The sequence below is a fragment of the Lemur catta genome, chromosome 14 (genome assembly GCF_020740605.2).
Source record: "Lemur catta isolate mLemCat1 chromosome 14, mLemCat1.pri, whole genome shotgun sequence".
NCBI classification, from domain to species: Eukaryota; Metazoa; Chordata; class Mammalia; order Primates; family Lemuridae; genus Lemur; species Lemur catta.
Genome location: NC_059141.1, coordinates 23,879,681 through 23,900,179, shown reverse-complemented (window position 1 = coordinate 23,900,179; position 20,499 = coordinate 23,879,681). Strand labels below are relative to the sequence as shown.

Below are 20,499 nucleotides of genomic sequence, written 5' to 3'. Positions count from 1 at the left end.
CATGGGAATTTAAGGTAGCTGAAGATAGCTAAACACAGTGTAAGTGTAGGAATAACAGGAAATGAAATTGGAAAAAAAATTTTAAATAGGGGTCTTGTGTACATGCTAAAAATTCCAGCTTTTTCAAAGAGGCCATGAGAAGTCACTAAAGTATTCTAAGTAGGAGTATTATGGCTAGTTTACATTTTAGAAGGATTGTTCGGGCAGCAGTATAAAGGGTGGCTTGGAGGGACAGTTAAGATGAGAAGAAACCACAGTAATAATCCAGAGGACCAGAAGATAAATGATGGTAGTCTGGAACAGAGATGGTGGGAAAAGACAGAAACAGAAACAAGAAATTCTTTTTGGAGACGTAATTGAGGACGTCAGGCACCTTCCTAGCTGCTAATGCCCTATTCTGGATAAGGCTGCCTGTCTTTCAACCTAGACTGGTCAGTCAGTATCTCCCAATTTCTGGTATCTTTAGGTAGAGAGGAAAATGATCAGGTCTGCAGGAGCTCCCCTATCCTATAGACACAAGTAGGAAAACATTTTATAAAATGCTTTATTTTATGAGTGGCAGCCCCTGCCTCCCCACTCCACACATACACAAATCTTGTCTTTGTCTTTGTCACATTTCCAAAAGGGAGAACATGTCAAGATGTCATCCATCCCCAGACATCTGACTCACATAGAAAAGAGACAAGAGGCACCCATCCCATACAACAAGCTATCAAAACACTCCTTTTACTATTTCTGCTCAGTCTAGAAGACTTGGCCTGGAATTATTTTAAGATTTTCTGTTATTTGCAATGTTACAAAAAAGTAAATTACTGTCATTCACAAGGTGATGAGGTGCAAAGAACAAGTCTGTTTTGTTTTCCTTTTTTAATTTAGAATCTTGTTAACAATACATTAGCATCGTTAATTTAAAAAAACATTTACACAGTAACTCAAAAACCAGCCACTGAAGAAAATAATGCAGTAATTAACCACTACCAGAGAAAATAGGCCCTCTCATTTGAGTCTACTGGGAAGCCCAGGTATGCTGAACTTTGAGAGCATCTCTGTCCTGAATGGACGATGAAGCAGTCAAGTAAAAGGTAAGGAGTTACAAGTGTGAATTTCCCAGGGATACTGCCCCAAAGGAGGTTCAGGAGTAGCCACAGTCTTCCAGTTTACTCCAACATTGGGATGTTCCTGGGATGACCAGCATAGTTTCCTTTTGAGGAGTTTGGACAATTCATCAGTCTCAGGATTCAGGTCTTATAAAACATTCTTCCACATTAAAAAAGACTTCATCCTATAGAAACAAGTTTTTCATCGTTTCTCCAGCTTCTTGTACTTGGCTTCTGTGGGGGAAGGGAGGGGAACATCTTTTAAAACTGGCTCTTACAAAGACACTTTTTAGTTAGCATTTCCGGGAAAATTCAACAGTACCTATTATATTGTTAAAAATCAATTGGTTTCAATCTCATCATCTGCCCAAATATACAGATCATTGATCTGTACAGCTCAGAATAAGGAGTCAAACACACACACCCAGAATGGAGAACCCAATGCAAATTCGTTAAGTTCTAACCCTGTCAACAGCACCTGCTTAACACATGGACTGCCACACTAGAAAAAAAAATTTTTTCCTGGGGCCACAGTGTTTTATTAAAACAAAACAATACTAATTTGTTATTTTTTATTGTTTTGTGTGCGTGTGAGTTATATGTAACGCAATCCACGTTTTTAGAATTAAACAGTCAATTGTAACAGTAAGAACATCAACAAGTAAGATTTTCAAAAATCAACTGCAGGGTTTTGCTTCAGGAGGCCCCGGGGTCAAAACTAGCCTGAGTTAAATACAACTCACATGGCGGTCAATGTGTTAAACAGCTCCACCAGGATTAAGCAGATCTACTGACACTTGACCTATGGGGAGGCCTACTAAGCACAGAAAATGGTCACTCCAGGCACTGTCCCAGGCATCTTTTGGAACCAGACTGGAGCCCTCAGGAAGTATAAATGTATGTTTCCCCTTTTATGTTCTTATCATTACCTCTCGCTCCAGGAAAGCAATTTTGAAAGATACAGAGATTTAAACGGCCATCAAATAAGCCTCTTACTGTGACAGATTCCCTTTTTCTATTAAAAATCTCAAAAGCACCTGGTACAATGCCTTCTACACGTAAGGTTCACAATAACCATTTACTAAATGCAACTGTAGACAACGAAAGTGATTGTTAATCACCACCCTTGTCAAATCTCAGCCTGCTATAAATCACTCTCTTGAAGTAGTCAACAATTATTAATGAAGAAAATAATCTGTAAATGTTATCTAGGATAAAAACAAATTCGTTACTTTTAACCCATGGATATAAGTGCCAGAGCCGGTTAGTAAGCCATCAACACTAACAGTACTGGTTTCCTCCTAAAAGGAAAAGTAATCCTTCAAGAAAACCCTTCATTGACTATTCTGTTTTTTAAAACATATTTATCTACCTTATTAAAGATGCTTCTGCCTGCTGACCCACGGGTAAGAGCCTGAGCTTTATAATTAAACAGACCTGATTTGGAATATCTTCCATGTGCTAGCTTTGTGTCCTTAAGCAAGTTGCTTAATCCCTTAAACCAGTTGCCTCCTCTATAGAATTGTGATAAAAATCATAATACATGTAAACACTTAAGAACAATACCTGACATACCATTAGGTACTCAGGAAATGTTATTTTTTATTAATAATAATGATAAATTACTCACTAGGTTTTTGTGAAGATTAATCGATCATTGTAGGCATACCATAAATGTTAACTATTATGTTAGGTAAGGACATACCAGCAAGAGGTGCTCTTTATTGAATCAAAACAGAAATAAAAATGGTTACCCAGTTTTTTTGAATATGCATCCAACTTGTAAGCTGCCTGCTCAAGAGCTGCTACCTGCTCTTCAATGACATTGATCTGATCCAGATAAGGCTGCAGTCCAGCATCTTTAAAAACAAAGACAAACTACATGTTTATGTGGTATTGACAAAGAATACAGAAAAAAAGTGGACACGTAAGAATGCTAGTGTCTCTCCAGCTATGCCTAAGACAGACTAGGTGGGGTGACATGATTCTGATCACTAGTAGGGCAGATGCTTTCAGTAGCTAGTTGATCAGGCATGACTGTGACCTAGTCACCTATTAATAGCTCTCTCCTCTATTAATTTTTCTTTCTTTGTAATTTCTTGCTCCTCAAGTAATCTTTCCATTACTGATTCAGTTTCTTGGGTACTACCATACCAAGAAAGAGTCCCTAGAGACAAGGAACACAAATATAAGTCAGTGGAAAAATGTATTTGACCACTCTAAACTAGCATCTTTTATTATAGATTTTCTGGTTTTCCGTTTACAGAGTAGTCCTTTGTGGATTTCATTGTTAAATCAATTCACTAGAATCTGACCACCCCCCTCCTCTGCCCCCTCTCTATCCAAGAATAAACTGATAAAATCAAGATTTCGAAGCAGAAATAACCATACCACCAAGGCATGCTAATTCTCAGAATGGAAGAAATTTACCATAATTTTATAGTTCATTTTTAGAAAATGAGCTCCCTTAAGACAGGGATGCCAGGTTCCCTCACCTGCTCCATAGCCTCATGCACAAAAGAACATTAAATACAAACATGTTTAATTATAAAAATTATTACTTACACTTCTGGTTTAAGTCCTTTAAGTTTCTACTAATGTTTATAGCAATATCTTTCATTTCAAGATACTTCAAGCTGGTTAGTTTATTCATATTTTCCAGGAGCTTATAGTCTTCACTGGTGGCTTTAAAATAAACAGAAGATGCCATTAAGATTTGTCTTAGATCATTGGAATATGGAATTATAAGCCACATGGTAGTTCAAGGCAAGACCTAGGGAATGTCAAAGGAGTGGGCCACTTTTGATCTATGACATTTATATTTAGCTTGTGTGCTCTGAATGTCTAAGCAACAATCAGCAAACTATTTAAACAAGATCCAGAAGATTCAGGGTCATGGTTACAAAGGGAAATGATAAACTCATGTGCTAAGAAAAAGGAGGCAAGATAGTCTTGGTACTTCCATAGCATCAAAACGTAATCTGGGGGATTGTGTCATAATATATATACTATCAACTAAGACCTCACCACTTCCTAGTAACTCATTTATTACTGTGTATGATTCTATTTCTAATATATTGCATTTTATGCAGTGACTTTTCCAAACCATTTGTCTGCTTCTCATATCTTCAATTCTCTTCCCTATCCCCACTCAAAGCAAATAGCCTCTACTCCAATTTTCAACCTCTCTGCCTTACTTCTAAACTTCTCCATACATTAATATCTTCCCAAGAGGCAAAAGTGTTCCTATTCCTGCCAAGACAACCCCTCCTTTTGTGTTCTTGATCCCAAACCCTTCTACCCTTCAGAGCCTCTCTTCAATCATCTCCTTTCATTTGCATTTCCAAACTCTCCCACCATCCTGGTTCCTTCCTCTCTCTACAGCAATACATTCAGGTTTCCTCCAGCTCAAAAGCACTCCCTTTATTCTGCTACACTTACATCATTTGCTCAGTAAAGCAAAGGGCCTTCACTGCTAAATACTCTGAAATAGTAGCTGCCACTCACTACTTCCTCTCCCTCACAATTCACTCATGTAAACCCTTGTAGTCTAGTCTTTGCCCCAACCATCCAGAGAAATTACAAGCTCCAAGGTCATCAATGCCCTGCTAACCACCAAATCCATGGAATTTGCTCAGTTCTTATCCTCCTAAACCTCTCCATTTTCTCTGACACTACCGATCTCCCTCTCGTTGTGAAAAGCTCATTTCCCTTAGCTGCAATGGAATTGTACTGAACTGATTTTCTAATCTCTAACTGCTTTTCTTAGGTTTCTACGCCAGATCCTTTCTCATCCAGACCCTTTAGGTATCAGTTCTCAGCTTTATCTCAGCTGTGACACATAACTGATGTTTACATGGTTGGCACATTGTCATGGGTTATGCTAGCTTCCTTTTAAACTCAAAAACGCATTCGTGCAAGTAAGAATAACAATCATAGGGAAATAATGATCACCTTAAAATTAATTTTATAATAAATGTTAATAATTTGGAAACCTCGGTACTTTAAACATGGTTATTAAAACAAATTAATTGCATTCCCCGAGATTTTAGCTTAGGCTCTCTTACCTACTTCTAAGCTCCTCCTTGGCAGTCTCATCCTCCATAGCCTCCAATCACACCACTATGCAAGTGACTCCTAAATCTGTTTCTCCTGCTTTGACCAGTCTCTGAGCTCTGGACTCACATGTGCAAGTCACCTGAGTGTCCTAGTAACATCAACAAGCAGCCAGCCCAAAACCGAAAACATTTTCACACCACACATGGTTCCTCTTTCCAGCTGCCCTATTTTGGTTGATGGCACCACCCAGGCTTCAAACCTCAGATACAAAAAAAAGGCCATCAACTGATGAGTGGATAAAGAAAATGTGGTTTGTGTATATATACCTCTTTCCCTCCCATTCATGACCTCCCCAAACTTAGGACAGGCCTGTCTCAGGGCATGTGGGGTGAGGGAGCTGCAGACTGATGAAGCTCAAGCACCCCAGAGCTCCTGGGTCAACCACAGCTCCAGGGAGTGGTGCTCAGCAATATCCAAATCAACCCAGACCCCGCCTCACCCGTCAGTTCCCCAGTCAGGTAAGTGGCCATTTTGGAGAACATGTCCCGGCAAAGTTCAGTGATGTCAGCTTCAGCAGGCTCCTTTGCTTCCTCAGCTGTCTCCACCGCGGCATCGTCTGGGCCAAAGGAGAAAGAGTAAACGTCCTGCCCTACACCCGGTCCTAATCCAGCCAAAGCAGCCTGTTCCTACATCCCGCTACCTGTTCTCACTCGATCAAGTCAGCTCCATTCTCCATCTGCCATAATTTCAAGTCCCTCACTTCGTCCTTGCCGACCTGACCCGCCAGCTCTGCCTGCCCCTCGCTCAAACCCGGTCCCCTGACCAAACCCTCGCAGTCGCTCTGCCAGGACAAACACTCGCGCGCGCAAAGACAGGTGCACCCCTCCGACCTGCCGGCTCCTGCCAGGTGAGCCAGCCACACACTCAGCGCTGCCATCCCGCGTCCCCACCCCGAGCCCCAGGCCCCACGCCGGTCCCCATCCATTCCGGGTACCTCGAGCAGGCTCCTCCCGTCGGGTCGCCGGCACACCCTCAGCCGCAGCCGCCATGCCCGGCCCTGCGCCGCTTCCGGTTCTTGGGAGTTTGCGCATGCGCACCGGGCGTGCCCCGCCTGCCCCACCGGCTGTGGCAACGCTGCGGTCGTGCGCCTCTTGCACAAGTCATGGCTCAGGTAACGACTTGTCGCAAAAGGTAAGCCAAAATTGAAGCCAGGCTATTGTGAATCGACCCCTTGTCAAGAGTCGCGAGGACTGGAACTGAGGGCGCGCTCATTCCTGCGGTCACACCCTGGCGGGGTCACTTGTACCACCACCACCCGTATAGGCTTAGTTGAGCCCAGAGTGGCCTGCTAACCAAAGTCACTGGAGACAGGTTGCACCCTCCCCCAGACTCTCTACACCCTGGCTGGTGTTAGTCACCAAAAGATTGCTCAGAGAATCCAAGCTTTTGCAGGTAGTCTCATGCAGACTTTGGGAAACCTTCAGGCGATGCTAAATATTCTCCCTCCCATTGTCCTGGATTAACACCAACTGGTTGGCCTTTATTTCTTAAACTGCAGGCAGGCATCCACTTCTCTTCAGTAGATACAGCCTTTCTTGAAGAAAGGTCAGATTCTAACTTTTTAGGGCCGAGGATCCACTCTGGTTATCTTAATTGCATTTAGCTATTTCACAAGTCTCCTAGGTGTACAGAGTACTTAATGGGATGGGAGAACAGGGTGAGTGAAAGGAATGGATGAGAAAAAGCGACTGGGGAGCAATGGTGCAAAATAAGGAAGGGATAAAAGTCACAGGAGAAGGGAGAGGAGATGCAGGCTCCTGGACACCTGAAATCTTGGTGTAGGAATTTCTTATCTTATCCCTGTTTATCCACCATCTGCACCCTCTCACCCCTCCCATGCCAGCATACCCTACACACACACACACACACACACACACACACACACACACACACACACACACACCAGCTAGCTACCCCCCATTCTCTCCATCCTGAGGACTGGGTCTCCCTGTTTCACCTGTTTCCATTCTTCCTTATGGTACAATCATGGTACCCATCATTTCGAACCATTCTATGAGCCAGAGGGTCTTATTTCAGGACTGCTGGGGCAGCCCAGCTCCTTTATATTGTCACTGCCCCCACTCTATACCTCCCAGAGAGTGTGAACCTACTCCGGCCGAAACACATGGATGGCCGACAGTTTCAACCTATCTTTTTCCCTCTATAATCCCAGAAGCAAATGCAAAGTCCTGGTTTTCCTGGGAAGTTTTATTGATAGTCACCATGAAACCCCACATGGTCCTAGGGAAGAATAGAGTTAGAAACCACCACATATTAGCTCAAAGATTTCTGAATCCTGAGTTCATTTCCTTGTGTGATTCTCTTCAGACACCAATTTTATCTCCTGGTTTACAGCCCCCTCAGTTCCCAGGTTCAGTGGAATGCCAGCAGGCAGCCTCCTCCAGAAAAGCCTTCTTAGGCTTTGCTCTGGGAGGGTGTCACTCTACTCCTCTGCAACTTTGGAATGTCACCATGTGAGAGTCTCCTCCTCCAAGGCTTCCCCTTCCCTTTTACAGGGAACCTCTACAGAGGAAGGCAAGAAACCCATAGACACCAGCAGCAGATCCCTAGGTGCACGAAGGATAAAAATAAGATTCACTAGCAAGTAGAAAGACATCTAGCCACTACCTGCTCTTTTGGCTTCTACCTTTTTCACAAATTGTGGCCATCCAGGTGCTTAGGGAGAGTCATTACCCTCCCTTCTTTGTCTTGTTATTGACCCTTTTTATCACCACAGCAGAGCAAAATACCCTTTTACAGGGAGTCAGAAGCCCAGTGGGAAGTGTTATTTCACAGAGTTATGTGGCTTCACACAGAAACACTGAGTCACAAGCCTAAGCATGATGCCCTCTACACATGGAAATGTTGGCTCAAAAGGCCAGATGCAGGTGGGAAGCTCTGTAATAGCCATGGTGCCAGCTGCTCTTCTAGAAGTGGAGGGCGTGTGGAGAGGGGGCCTCTGGGGAGGCAGAGGGAGAGGAGCCTGCTGTCTGATGCTTTAGGCCTCCTCCCCCACCACTGTCATGCCCACCCTGGACTCCCCAGGGGGCTGGAGTCACAGCTGGGGCTGGCTGCAGGTGCTGCCAAATGGCTTGTTCCTCCTATTGGGAGAAAAAGGGACAGGTCATTTGAAGGAAGATTATGTGTCCCACTTTCCTTTTCTGTGGATCTGATTCCAGAGAACCCAGACTGCTATAGACTGAATGTGTCCTTCCCAAATTGATATGTTGAAACCTAACTCCCAAGGTGATGGCATTAGGAGGTGGGACCTTTGGTAGCTGATTAGGTCATGAGTGTGGAGCCCTCATGAAAGGGGTTAGTGTCCTTATAAAAGAGAACTCCCTTTCCCCTTCAACCATGTGAGGACACAGCAAGAAGACAGCTGTCTATGAACCAGGAACTGAGCCCTCACTAGACACTGAATCTTCTGACACTTTGATCTTATATTTCCCAGCTTCCCAAACCATGAGAAATAAACTTTTGTTGTTTATAAGCCACCTACTCTATGATAGTTTTTTTACTGCAGCCCAAGCAGACTGACACAGACCATCTCCTAGAGGCCAAAGCAGCCCTTAGGCCAGGGCAGCCAACTTCAAAGCCTTATCTCCACACCCCACCTCCACTGATACACTGACCACTGGAAACATGCTTCCCCAGCATGCTGAGAACATATGTCTCTCAAAAATGTTCTTCCCCCACCCACTAAATGGAAAAGACGGTAGAGTTCAGCTGTGGGGAGCTAAGAAGACCCAGGTGAAGGGCCACTCACCATGCCTGGGGAGGGAATAAGCCACCCCTTCCTCTCCAGCATGTTTAGCTTTGAGCCCACAGCATCAACCCGGGACACAAGTCCTTCCAGGACAGTCTCCAGCTGCAGAACTCTCCTTGTGAGCCTGTGAAGGATTTGAGAGAGACCAGTGGAGCAAAAATATGTGCCTGGGGACCAGGTATCTACAGAGGCAGGGGTAACCGAACAGCATGTATCTGGACTGGAACAAGGAAGATAAGACCCAGCCTTGTAGGGAGAATAAAAGGGGATCAGAGGTTCTCCCTGGACTAGGACGGTGAATTGGAGAGTTGTGGTAAAAAGCTCAAGATAGGATATTACAAACATAGCCAGCCCTGGGGCCCTGACTGTACATACATGTAGAATTCTTCTCCTGAAATCCAGCCTCCTGCTCTGGCAGCCTCTGGGCCCAACTCGCCTGGTAGGCTACTCGCAATGGACCGGCCCATGTTCTCAATTTCAGCAGTGAGGGCCACCTGATCAGGAAGTCAGAGGTTAGAGGGGAAAAGATGACCCTGGGAAGCCATCAGCTCCTGTTTTAGCATCTGCTCTAATGGGCTCTCAGGACTGAGCCTTGGATTCCAGTTCTTGCTATTCCCCTTCCCTCCCAGACTCTGGAGACAATAGGTGGACCAATGGTGGTGGTGGTGGACCAGCCTCTGAAGAGGGAGTCACCTCCCAAAGAAAGAAAACATAAGCTCCTTGAAGCCTTGATTGGTGAGGTGTTCACTAGAGGCCAACTCATTTCAGGAGAGGAGGGACGGTACCAGAATTCTTGGCACTTTCTTTCTGGGCTACCGTCACTCCACTCTTGACTTTTTTGGGTCTATCCTGGCTAGGTATGGAGCAGGCAGAGTAGGGGCAGTGAGGAATAGAGGTTGAAAATCCCAAGGAGAAGGCACATGCTCAGAGGGAATTATCAGGGATTCTTGGGCAAATAGTCTCTTCCCCCAAGACTGTGTTTTAGAGCAATGACTCTCAACCTTGGCTATGCATTGGAATCACCTGGGGAGCTTTAAAAAATACTGATGTCTGGGTCCCACCCCCAGAAATTCTGATTTAATTGGTCTAGGGTATGTGGCCTGAATATGAGGATTTTTAAAGGCTCCCCAGGATATGCCAACGTGCAGCAGTTTGAGAACTACCATTCTAGAGCATTCTTTCCTCCCCATCTATGGGAAGATTTTCAGTCCGGGTTTGTGTCCTGGGTGTCTTGGGGGAAGGAGACCGTGAGCAGTTTCCTTACACTCTCTCCACCAATCAGCCTAGCTCACCCTCTCCTCCTCGAGGTCCTGTCGCATTTGTTCCTGTTCCTTCTTATCCAGGATGCGATTCCCATCTCGGTCAAACCTGGTGAAGGCAGCTGTGAGCTCAGTGATTTCATGTTCTGTGTGTCCCAGTCTGAAGAGAACAGGACGATGAAATGACTTCTGCCCTGTTGTGGCTGTGACCCTCTCAATTATGGACTCCCCACTCTTTTGCTAGACTTTGGCAAGATTCTTGCTTTCCAGGAAAGAAATATTTCCAAAGTCTAGCAATTTTACCCCCAAGAAATCATGTGAATCTATTTCTTCTTCCTCTCCTGACTCCTGCTGTGTGTTTCAGGGCCTTGTGAACTCCTACAGGGATTATTGCAAAATCTCTGTGCCCCTAAATAACCTGACACCCCCCAGCTTTCCCTTTACCCCCCTCCTGAAATACATCCTCCATGATGCAACTAGTATAATTAACCTTTCTAATATGCAGGTCTAAATATGCCCCTTTCCTGCTTAAAATCCCTTCTGGACACCCTATTGTTTGGATAGAGTGCTGGTGTGTTCAAGGCCTTTCCCAGTGTAGCCCTTACCCATTTCTCTGGTCTCATCTCCTGCTATGATGCACCTTTTGTTTGATATCTTAGCAATGCTCAACTCCTTACTACTTCTGTATAAGTTGCTTGGTTTCAGGCCTTTGTATATGCTTTTGCCTCTTCTTGGAAGGGCTTTCCTCTGCTCTCTGCTGATAAGCTATTCATTCTCCAAAACCCTATTCAGACATCACCTCTTCCAGGAAGCCCTCCTTTGAGCTCAGAGATAGAATTGATCACTCTCTTTATTCCATGACCTCTCTTGTAGTCACTTCTATTGTTGAATTTATTCTGTGATTCAGTTTTTTTGCTTACATGTCTATGAGCTCCTGGAGAACAAAGACTTTATCTCATTACGTTGTCCCTTACTCAATCCCTGGCCTCCAGCTGGTGCTCACAATATATGTGTTCCACGTTTATTAATATGTTTGACTGGGGATTGGGGAGGAAGTGGATAAAGGAATTTTTCCCACAGTGTTTGTGGGAAATCAATGAAGGAAGATCAGAGTTTTTTGAGAGTGGAAGATCAGAGTTTTTTGAGAGTGGGGGTTATATGAAATGATTAGGGACTTATATTATTACAGTAGTCCTAAGAGTGGATCAACAAGGTCCGGAATGTTATAGACCATGGTCAGAGATCTTTAAACCAAGGGCACAATTCTTAAGATCAGAATCAGAGACCTAGAGGCAAAGGTCAGAAGCCTGCAAGTCAAGATCAGAGGCCTATAGACCCCTGTAGTTGAGGGTCACGGACTTATAGACCAATATCAGAGAAGGCTGGCTCTCTGGCTGCTCACTCCCTCAAGGTGTTGGTGAAATCCTCAAACTGGATCTCCTGCTCCCCACCCTGCAGGACCTTCTGTACATCTGAAACCTGCTCCTTCCTCAGACGCAGCCGTAGTAGGGTCTTCTTGTATCCCTGAAAGGGAAAGGGATAGGCACCATTTCCCACAGGCTTCTCATCACCCCTGGACCCCCCCCCCACCCACAGGATGCCATACTTCCAGGGAAAAGTCAAAGGCACACGGGGCACAGGCCCCTATACCAGTCAGAAACAGATCAGGACACAGAGCCTAGGACCCGGACCCTGATGCAAATGTACGGCTCAAAGAGACTGGGTGGTCACCTGTTTTAGGAGGTCAGAAATTTGCAGCTCATCCTTCTGTCCAGCCAACTCCTCCTTGACCTCTGAGTATGTGTCATTGATGATGGCCAGGAACATGTTCTGGAGGATAAGGCAGGGACCTGGGTCCTCACCTCCAGACCCACTGAAAGCATTGAGCCCACTGACCCCATTTTTGTCCCAGACATATGTTCCTAAAAGATCCGATGCTCTTAACCCCAGCTCTGCAGCCCACCAATCCCCACCTCTCAGGGTCCTCAGAGCCCAGCCTTTCAGCACAATTCTGTTAGGGATGAATCATGCTCCCTCATCACCCTGGTATCGCGAGTCTCAGTGGGTGCAGCAACCTTTCTGACCACAGCGATACCCCCACAGATGCCACAGACCTCCTCCATATTAAGGCCTGCCAATCACTGAAACCAGAAATTTTTCAAGGTAAGGGTACAATTGTGCTCTCTTTACCATCGACCTCCAATCCATGTTTGTATCCCTATCCTTTGATCAAATAAAGAAACATGCTGGTCTTGTTAATAAAAATCAAATCCAGATCTTTCACAGTTTGCAGAGAGAACTACCAAGTAGTGGCAGTAGCAATCAGCAAGAGGTCTCCCGAGGAAGGGGAGTCTTGGAGAACAGGCACAGCAGCTTCCAGATGTAGCTTCTTCTCATGAGGCACTTTACTCTCTCTTTCCATCCTTAGGGGATGTGGGTTTGATTTTACTGAGGGTGTCTGCAGGTTCCGTTATACTCTGCAAACCTGCAAACTGACTGTGCTGGTCAGCTCTCAGAACATCCAAAAGTCCACCCCCCCATACACACACACACTCTCCACCCTTGATTTGAGAAACTCATCATAATCCTGAGTGGGGGACATATGGGGACCAAAACTCCACCCTTCAGGCTATGTCCCCACCTCTCAGAGAGACCCTCACCAGGAGCACGAAGAAGACGAAGAAGACATAGGTGACAAAGTAGGCAGGGCCCAGGATGCGATTGGCATCGTCGATAGCATTGTAGTCAAAATCTCCAAGGATTATCCGGAACTGAGTGAAACTGAGAGACCAGGTTTAAGCTTCACCCAGAGCCTAACCAAACCCTGACCCCAATCCACACCCTCATCCCACTTCCCTAACTACAGACAGACCCCTCATTGCACATCAGCCCAATCTGATAGAGACAGAGCAGGGTGCATAGATTACTTGAGCACACACCATGGCTTCTGGAGCCTCTCACACAAATGCTTTAAGCACAAACACACCCACACACATCTACCTGTCTTCCCCAAGGATACATACACCCATGGAGCTGGAGGGTGAGGGGCCAGGGAGGAGTGAAGGGGGCAGGACACACACATGCACTTGATGAAAGTGCTAAAGTTTTCCACTTGGGTCCCGAAAAGCAGGTAGCCGAGTTGGGCGTAGGCAAAGAAAACAATGAAGAACATGACTGCGAAACCCAGGATGTCCTTGGCACAGCGGGCCAGCGTGGAGGAGAGCTGGGTCATGGTTTTGTTGAAGCTGATGTACTTGAATATCTGCAAGGGCCATGTCAAGCCAAGTAGTGTAGGAGAGAAAGGGAGAAACATTGAAAAGTTAACTCCAGGGGCCTGTGGAGGCCACAGGAGTTGCCAAACCAGACAAGCAAAATGAGACACATATTAAGGAAGGGAGAAAGAGTGCTCTGGGGCAGAGCTGGGCATGGGTACCCCCAGGGTACCTTGATCCAGGCAAAGAAGAGGTTGACAGCATTCATGTTGTTGTACTGCGTCTGCCAGAAGGCGAGGAACTCAAAGTCAGCATACGTGTTTGGCTGCTGCAGGAGCTTCCCCATCAGCCGATTCACCTCCAGGGTTCGGAATATGTGGAAGCCGATGGCCATAATGGAGAGCTGTCACATAGGGGTCATGGGGGCATCAGAGGAATCAAAGGGATCTTGAGGGAAATTCAAAGTTGAGGCCCCAGGGAAGATCCAGGGTAGGTAAGACAGGTGGGGAAAAAACATCCTTCCCTGTGAGTTGTTCACTATCTCAGGTCCAAATAGAACTGGAAAGGATGATTGGGAGCCCAGCAGAAGGCTTTGGGGCCAGTGGTAAACATGTAGGTTGTGAAGGGCCACAGGGAACTGGAACCAAGAAATTTATTTCCTCTACTCCCACCACTTCCCAGCCTTGGTCAGGAAACCAGTGTGTCCTGTTAGTAGGGAGGAATGAAGACGAAGGGGCAGGATATTTGAATAAAGAAGAGAAAAAGCAGGGGGTTCAAGGGAACAGGTCATAAAGGCAAAAAACATGAGAGGAACAGGATAGTAAGTACATAAACAAGTGAGGAGGTTAGGAGATGTGAGAGACAGTGTTTTCCAAGGGCGGGGCCAGGGGAACATCAGCCTCTTGCTTAGAGAGTTATTACAGTTATTTGACCAAAAGTCAGAAGGAGGACTTAGGACACCTGTAAAGGTGGATCCTAGGCTGGGTACCTACAGAGTCCTAGCACTTTGGGAGGCCAAGTTCAGAGGATCGCTTGAGTTCAAGAGTTCGAGATCAGCCTGAGAAAGAGCGAGACGGGTCTCTACTAAAAATAGAAAAATTAGTTGGGCATCACGGTGTGCACCTGTAGTCCCAGCTACTTGGGAGGCTGAGGCAGGAGTATTGCTTGAGCCCAGGAGTTTGAGGTTGCTGAGAGCTAGGCTGACACCACTGCCCTCTGGCCAAGGCAACAGAGCGAGACTCTGTCTCAAAAAAAAAAAAAAAAAGGTGGATCCCCCTCCCTGGTCCTCCCAGTATGTCCCAAGTCCAAGATATCCATCCCTCACCAAGATGACCACCAGGTCTAGTATGTTCCAGATGCTGCTGAGGTAGTGAAGCCGGTGGATGTGGAGCTCCAGGATCTCCTCCACCACATAGTAGAAGATGAAGATGCAGAAGACGATCTCGCAGCCGATGATAAAGAAGTCCCAGTTGCTGACGTAGCGGATCAGCTTAACTGTGCGGATTTGCCAGGATGGGATGGCGCCTCCTGTAGCTGGAAACTCCACCACCAGTCTGTGGGGGCAGGGGCACATCTAGGGGGACCTGGTCTAGGACAGGTCCTCCCACCTCCTCTCCTCTCCACCCCCACCACTGGGTACAAGTTTAGGGAAGGGTCTCAAGCACAGGAAAAAGGAGCCAGGATCCATGGATGGGGGGATGCAATAGGGAAAGGGGGCTCACCTCAGAACACAGAACAGATTGATGTTGGCATTGTAGACTGAGAAGTCGATGAACACCACCCGCGTGCCCCTGTCTAGCCACAGCCCCTGCTGGAGGTCCCGGAGAGCCTCTGCACTGGCCTGTCGGGGTCCCGGAAGGTCCAGGTAGTAGCCACCTCCACTGTAGCTGGTGAGCCTGCCCCAGTGGGAGGAGCCCCCCAGCTCATCCTGCGAGTGGTATGTCCACCTGCCATAGAAAATGCCATCTGGGCCAGCCCAAAAGCTCATCTATCAAGGCAATGGCAACACTTTATAATTGTCTGGACTTTATAGTTTCACATATATTATATGTGTGTATATATATAATAGGTGATATATGTGGGCTGTCCAGAAAGTATCCAGCCATGTAACCGTTCTCGTTATATTAACAATGGCTGGATACTTTTTGGACAGCCCTCATATATTATATATAGTATATATGTGAAATATATATAACATTATATATTATATGTGTCTATGTGAAATATATATAACATTGTGTATAAAATATATATTATATAATGTATGTGTTATATAATATATGTTTGACATATATTGTTTGATGCTAACAACCATTTGAAAACGGAGGGTAAATATTATCCACATTTTGCAGAAGAGGAAACTGTGACTCAGAGGTTTCTGAGATAATCCAGCTATATAGTGACAGAACTGAAACTCAAATGTAAATCTCCTAAGTTTTGACTCTGTCACTCAAGACTATGGATGACAAAGCCAAGCCCCACTTTTGGCCCCAACCTGAGTAGTCCTCATAGGGAAGCACTTGGACTGTACAATCCAGAAAAGATCCTTCTGGCCCCGCGACTGTACAAGTTGCTGCTGAACCCCATGATTCTCTGTTCTATGCACTGCACTTCTGCCCTGGGCCCATATTTCCTCCCCTTCTTTCCTGTCCTGTTCACCCTTTTCCCTTTCTTCCCTAATCCCTCATCCATCCTCAACCCCTTGCTGCTCCCTCTCTCAGTCCCGAGGGTCAGACTTTTCACCTTCACCTAGTCTCCATACCCCCAAGGACATAACCCCATGGGCAAGAAACTGCTTCCCCCCACCCGAAGGACCACCTGCAGGGGAAGGTAAGAGTGACTGTGACCTGTGTGGGGGAATGACAGAGGATATGGCTCTGTCTGCTAACCTACCTCTTCTGTTCCTGAGTGATAGAGCAAGGTCCCCAAAGAGTCACAAAGAAATGTCCCCCAAGCCCCCTAAAACACCCTCAAGGCTCCTTAAGCCTCAGTGGAGGTGGTTCCCACACCTTGGGATGGTGTCATGCTCAGAGGGCAAGTCCTGCAACGCTGGTGGGGGTTCACTCACGCTGTGCCATTGAGAGGCCCAAACGGGAGTTGCTCTTCTTTGTCTGGAGAGTAGACGTCGTAGCAGCTCAAAATGTCCTCACGGAAGTCCTCATGCACCACACAGGAGTCGTTGCGGACCCTCAGCTGCCGCAGCCGTGGAACCCCCAGCAGCAGGTTCTCATAGTAGATGAAGGAGTGGGAGCCGTGGCCCAGGCTCTGGTTGTTGTACCATTTGGTCCAGTACAAACTGTCCAGTAAGGGGCCCTGGGCAAACTGGACCACAGGCTGGGTTAAACCTTACCCAGCCTCATCCTGACCCTCTACCCAAGTAATGACCTTTGCCCTCATTCCCTAACCCCCACTCCCACCCCAACTTGTCTTCAGTCTGCTTTTTTTTGGACTTCTCAGCTAACCAAAGAACCTTGACCAGATCCTGACCTGGCGTGGCCCTACTCTTCATTTAAAATGTGTTTTGCAGTTCAGCCTTACCTCTGACTCTCAGTACTAGTCTAACTCCTGGTTTGCCTCCCTGATCAACATTCTGACCCCTCACCTACCTCCACCTGAACTGCAGCCTAACCCATTATTTCAGCCTGACCCATTGACTCAGCCTGATCCTTAACTGACCTGATCTCTGGGCACATGAGCTGACTCACTTCCAACCTCCCTGGCTCACGGTCCAAACTTTCTCAGGCCATTGAGAAGGGAAGCAGAGGGGTAGAGGAGGTCTCATACTCACATCCCAGAAGTCTGCCATGTTGCTGATGGCCTGGAAGGAGACTCCAGTGTCTGACGGGGTATGTAAGAAGAGCTCAGACATCACTTTGGTGTAGTAATAAGCACTGGAGCTTGTCATTCCATAGGTCACTAAAAAACAACCCAAGAGGCTGTGTCCTTCTTGCTGTTCCCATCACCATTTCCCAGAGGAGATGGGAAAGCCCATGGTCCTGGGCCCAGAGGTGCTACATAGATGACAGCCCTACCCGGGGTTGGCTGGGAGGCTGATGGTGGCATTGAGGAAACCAGGAAATGCATTATGGAAAGGTTGTAGCTGCAAGGTCTCCTCCACTCCTCCAACTCACCTAAGAAAGACTGAACTCTACTCAGTAATTGTCTCATGATATTGTTATGAAATTACATTGTGATTATGAAATTTTACTTTTCTCTTCCTGAACCAGCTTAACTCCTATTTCTTGCTCCCTAGAGCCAAGATATTTCTGCCTTCTGCATTAGGTAATGTTTGCTTTTATTTGTTCTGCATTTATGCCTTTTGGAAAGTGCCTCCAAATTCTAGAGTACTTCCTTCAGAGTTCAAGGCCCTGGCCAAACACCTTACAAGGGAGATATGGTCTCCTGGCCCCTGGAGTCAATGACTCTATAGCCATGAGAGCAGTAGGTAGGCATGGCACTGCTGGCCCAGGTGTGACTAGTGCATCCTGATGGGCACAGTTGTCTCCTGAGGAGGGACTCAGAGCGTTCCCAGATCCAAATGGACCTGACCTTCACCCTGAAGAACCGAATCTCCCTCAATCACCCTAATATACACACCTAGTTCCAAGTGCATAAAGTAGGGCTTTATGCAAGGGGAGCTCTAAGTTTTCTGGTTAAAAGGCAGGATTTGAAAAGCATAAGGCATTTATTTTATAGATTGTCCCTCAATTTAGGTTAATCTGATGTTTCCTCATTTTAAAATTCATCTTATGCATTTTGGGGAGAAATACCAGAGAAGTGATGCGGTGTCCTTCTCAGTGCATATCAGGAGGTACATATTGTCTCTTTGTTCCATTGTACTGGTGATGTCAACTTGGAGCCTTTATTTAGGTGGTGTCTGCCAGATTTCTTCAATGTAAACCTATTATTTTTCTCTTTGTGATTAATATGTATTTTGTGGGGAGATACTTTGAAACTATGTAAATATCCTATTACTCATTAACCTACATCTAATAGTTTTAGCATCCATTAATGACTTTTGCCTGATTTAATAATCTGGCAACTAAGGTAGCTGTCAAATGGTGATTTTTTTCATAATTCCTTCTACATATATTAGTTAGCATTCTCTTCAGGAAGAGCTTTCTCTTCTTTCTGGTTTATTTATTCATTTATGTATATCAGTTTGAACTCATGGATTCGTGTTTATTTTTCCTATGTGTTATAATTTGTTATTATTTATTTTGTTACTCAAATTCTTTGGCCAGGTAATGAAAGGCAAAGAAAACTAAAGAATTGTTTAAAGATCAAAAGAGACTAAAGAAATATGACAACTAAATATAACCTGTGATCCTGGAATGTAGTTTTTTTCTTTTGTGATAAAGGCTGTTAGTGGAATGATTGATGGAATTAGAATAAGGTCTGTTCTGGGTGAAATGTATAGTGTATCAGAATTCTTTGTGTTTTTCTTGCAAATTTCTGTAAGTCTGTAGTTACATCAAACATTTTGAAAGTAGGATCTATCAGCCTCTTGTGAGCAATTTCCTTTAAGAATTTTCCAGATCTTGGGCCATGTTTTCTCCCACCACCTCATCTGCAATGACTTGGGGTGGACTGGGGCTATGGTCTTGGAGGAAAGGAGGGCCAATAAACGATCCCAGATTAGGCACTAACGTTATACCTTTCCAGGGTGAGAAAGTCAGCAGAGAAAGAAACATTATTACTTTAACATTTCCCCATTCTACTCTATTTAAGTCCAAGATATGGCTTTACTTCTCTCCAACCCAAATCTGTGATTACCTGTCCGTAGTATCTGGAAAAGGACTCAGACTCAACTTTTATGGATCTGGAAAATGAGCTCCCACTAGAAATCAAACTTCTGTCTGCTGAGAGCCCACCACGCAGTTATTCTATTATAGAAATGGTGGTCAGTGAGCTGAACTTTTCCTACTGACATAGGCTGACTAAATTGTTTCACCTTCCGAATGGCCACTAGATGGCACTCATTGCTATAGCTTTTTCTCTACTTTGATTCTAAGTTACTGCGGGGAGTTAACACTGCTCTGACCTGCTTGTCAACCGTTTATGGAGGCATAACATCTCTGATTATTAGGCAGTAAAGACTACATCTTCCGAGAAAAATTGGTTCACCTGGTCAAATGCCTGTTGACACGCAGAAATTCAGTATTTATTCTTGTGAGTAACTTTTTAATTGAAGTGCATACATATAGAAAAGACCAAGAAGCAAACTCAAGAACTTTCTAAACTAGTTTTAGTACCTATTCAATACTTTCTCTCCATCCAAAAACCCTTTCTTCCATCTTAATTCTTATTTCTATAAATTTAGTACTTAATCTCATGAGATGAGGGGTACTTTCCCACCATTTTATGAAACCCAAATTGAGTATTTCTAACACCCCCAATTTTGATACTTACTAGCCCATATTATCAATCTATCGACCTGAATTATTTTAAAGATATATTTTATATTCATTAAACAAACATTATTCAAATTCTACCATGTGCAAAATACCTTGCTAGATGTCATGGATGGTTCCCATCCTTAAAAAGTTCTACTGGAGAAGACATGTCCCAGAATGAACTTGGTATAGTAGAATGAGCATGAGTTTGGAGCCAGACAGATCTAGGTTCAAATCCCAGCTCTGCCACTTACAGTATAGACTTGAGCTCTGAGTCTCAGCTTTCTCATCCGTAAAATGGGGAATATAATACCTTTTAGGCTACCCAACAAGTAGTCCCAGTAGCCATATTGTGTGCTCCTCAGGGACAAGGACATTTAGCATAGTGCCTGGTATTTAATAGGTTCTCAATAAGTGTTTGTTGGCTGTACAGTGGAAAAATAAAAAGTAAGTATAATATAGGGTAGAATGAAATAAGTGCCATTTTCAAACTGAGTAAAGCGTTTTGACTCTGTATTTGACCCGTAACAGCAATGTCATTGAAATAGTTAAGGAAAACTTCTATTTAGTAGATGTTGGAAAGAGGCTGGAATATTCCTTACTCCAAAGAAAACGATCAATTCACACAAGCCTTAGGTAAGAGAAATG

The 20,499-nt window shown here is 45.1% G+C and overlaps 2 protein-coding genes across 3 annotated transcripts in view; both read right to left on the bottom strand.

Annotated features, from left to right (window-relative positions):
* Positions 1 to 759: 759 nt before the first annotated feature.
* Positions 760 to 6,376, bottom strand: BLOC1S2 (biogenesis of lysosomal organelles complex 1 subunit 2). 2 transcript variants are annotated; one of them, XM_045568633.1, is made up of 5 exons: positions 6,151 to 6,376; positions 5,656 to 5,772; positions 3,663 to 3,782; positions 2,852 to 2,956; positions 760 to 1,331 (listed from the first exon to the last, which is right to left on the bottom strand). In XM_045568633.1, exons 1-5 carry the CDS (start codon positions 6,245 to 6,247, stop codon positions 1,300 to 1,302), a joined length of 471 nt encoding a protein of 156 aa, XP_045424589.1. In that variant the 5' UTR covers positions 6,248 to 6,376; the 3' UTR covers positions 760 to 1,299. The 2 variants fall into 2 exon arrangements, with proteins under 2 accessions (XP_045424589.1, XP_045424590.1); XM_045568634.1 differs by lacking the exon at positions 6,151 to 6,376 and adding an exon at positions 6,047 to 6,114.
* A 1,027-nt stretch (positions 6,377 to 7,403) lies between these two features.
* PKD2L1 (polycystin 2 like 1, transient receptor potential cation channel) overlaps positions 7,404 to 20,499 on the bottom strand; it is a 33,692-nt gene continuing 20,596 nt past the window's right edge. The window contains 15 exon segments of the mRNA XM_045568635.1: positions 7,404 to 7,704; positions 7,706 to 7,739; positions 8,233 to 8,317; positions 8,986 to 9,109; positions 9,361 to 9,479; positions 10,278 to 10,404; positions 11,647 to 11,768; positions 11,976 to 12,074; positions 12,905 to 13,025; positions 13,325 to 13,506; positions 13,689 to 13,859; positions 14,781 to 15,009; positions 15,178 to 15,402; positions 16,524 to 16,777; positions 17,244 to 17,371. Coding sequence (XP_045424591.1) covers positions 7,632 to 7,704; positions 7,706 to 7,739; positions 8,233 to 8,317; positions 8,986 to 9,109; positions 9,361 to 9,479; positions 10,278 to 10,404; positions 11,647 to 11,768; positions 11,976 to 12,074; positions 12,905 to 13,025; positions 13,325 to 13,506; positions 13,689 to 13,859; positions 14,781 to 15,009; positions 15,178 to 15,402; positions 16,524 to 16,777; positions 17,244 to 17,371 — 2,093 coding nt within the window. The 3' untranslated portion in view covers positions 7,404 to 7,631.

Coding starts and splice junctions, on each gene's coding strand:
- BLOC1S2 (XM_045568633.1), bottom strand. CDS start 6,247: ATGCGCAAACTCCCAAGAACCGGAAGCGGCGCAGGGCCGGGCATGGCG. Junction 5,773..6,150: donor ACGGGAGGAGCCTGCTCGAG/GTACCCGGAATG, acceptor CCTTTGGCCCAG/ACGATGCCGCGGTGGAGACA. Junction 2,957..3,662: donor AAAGGACTTAAACCAGAAGT/GTAAGTAATAAT, acceptor TTGTTTTTAAAG/ATGCTGGACTGCAGCCTTAT.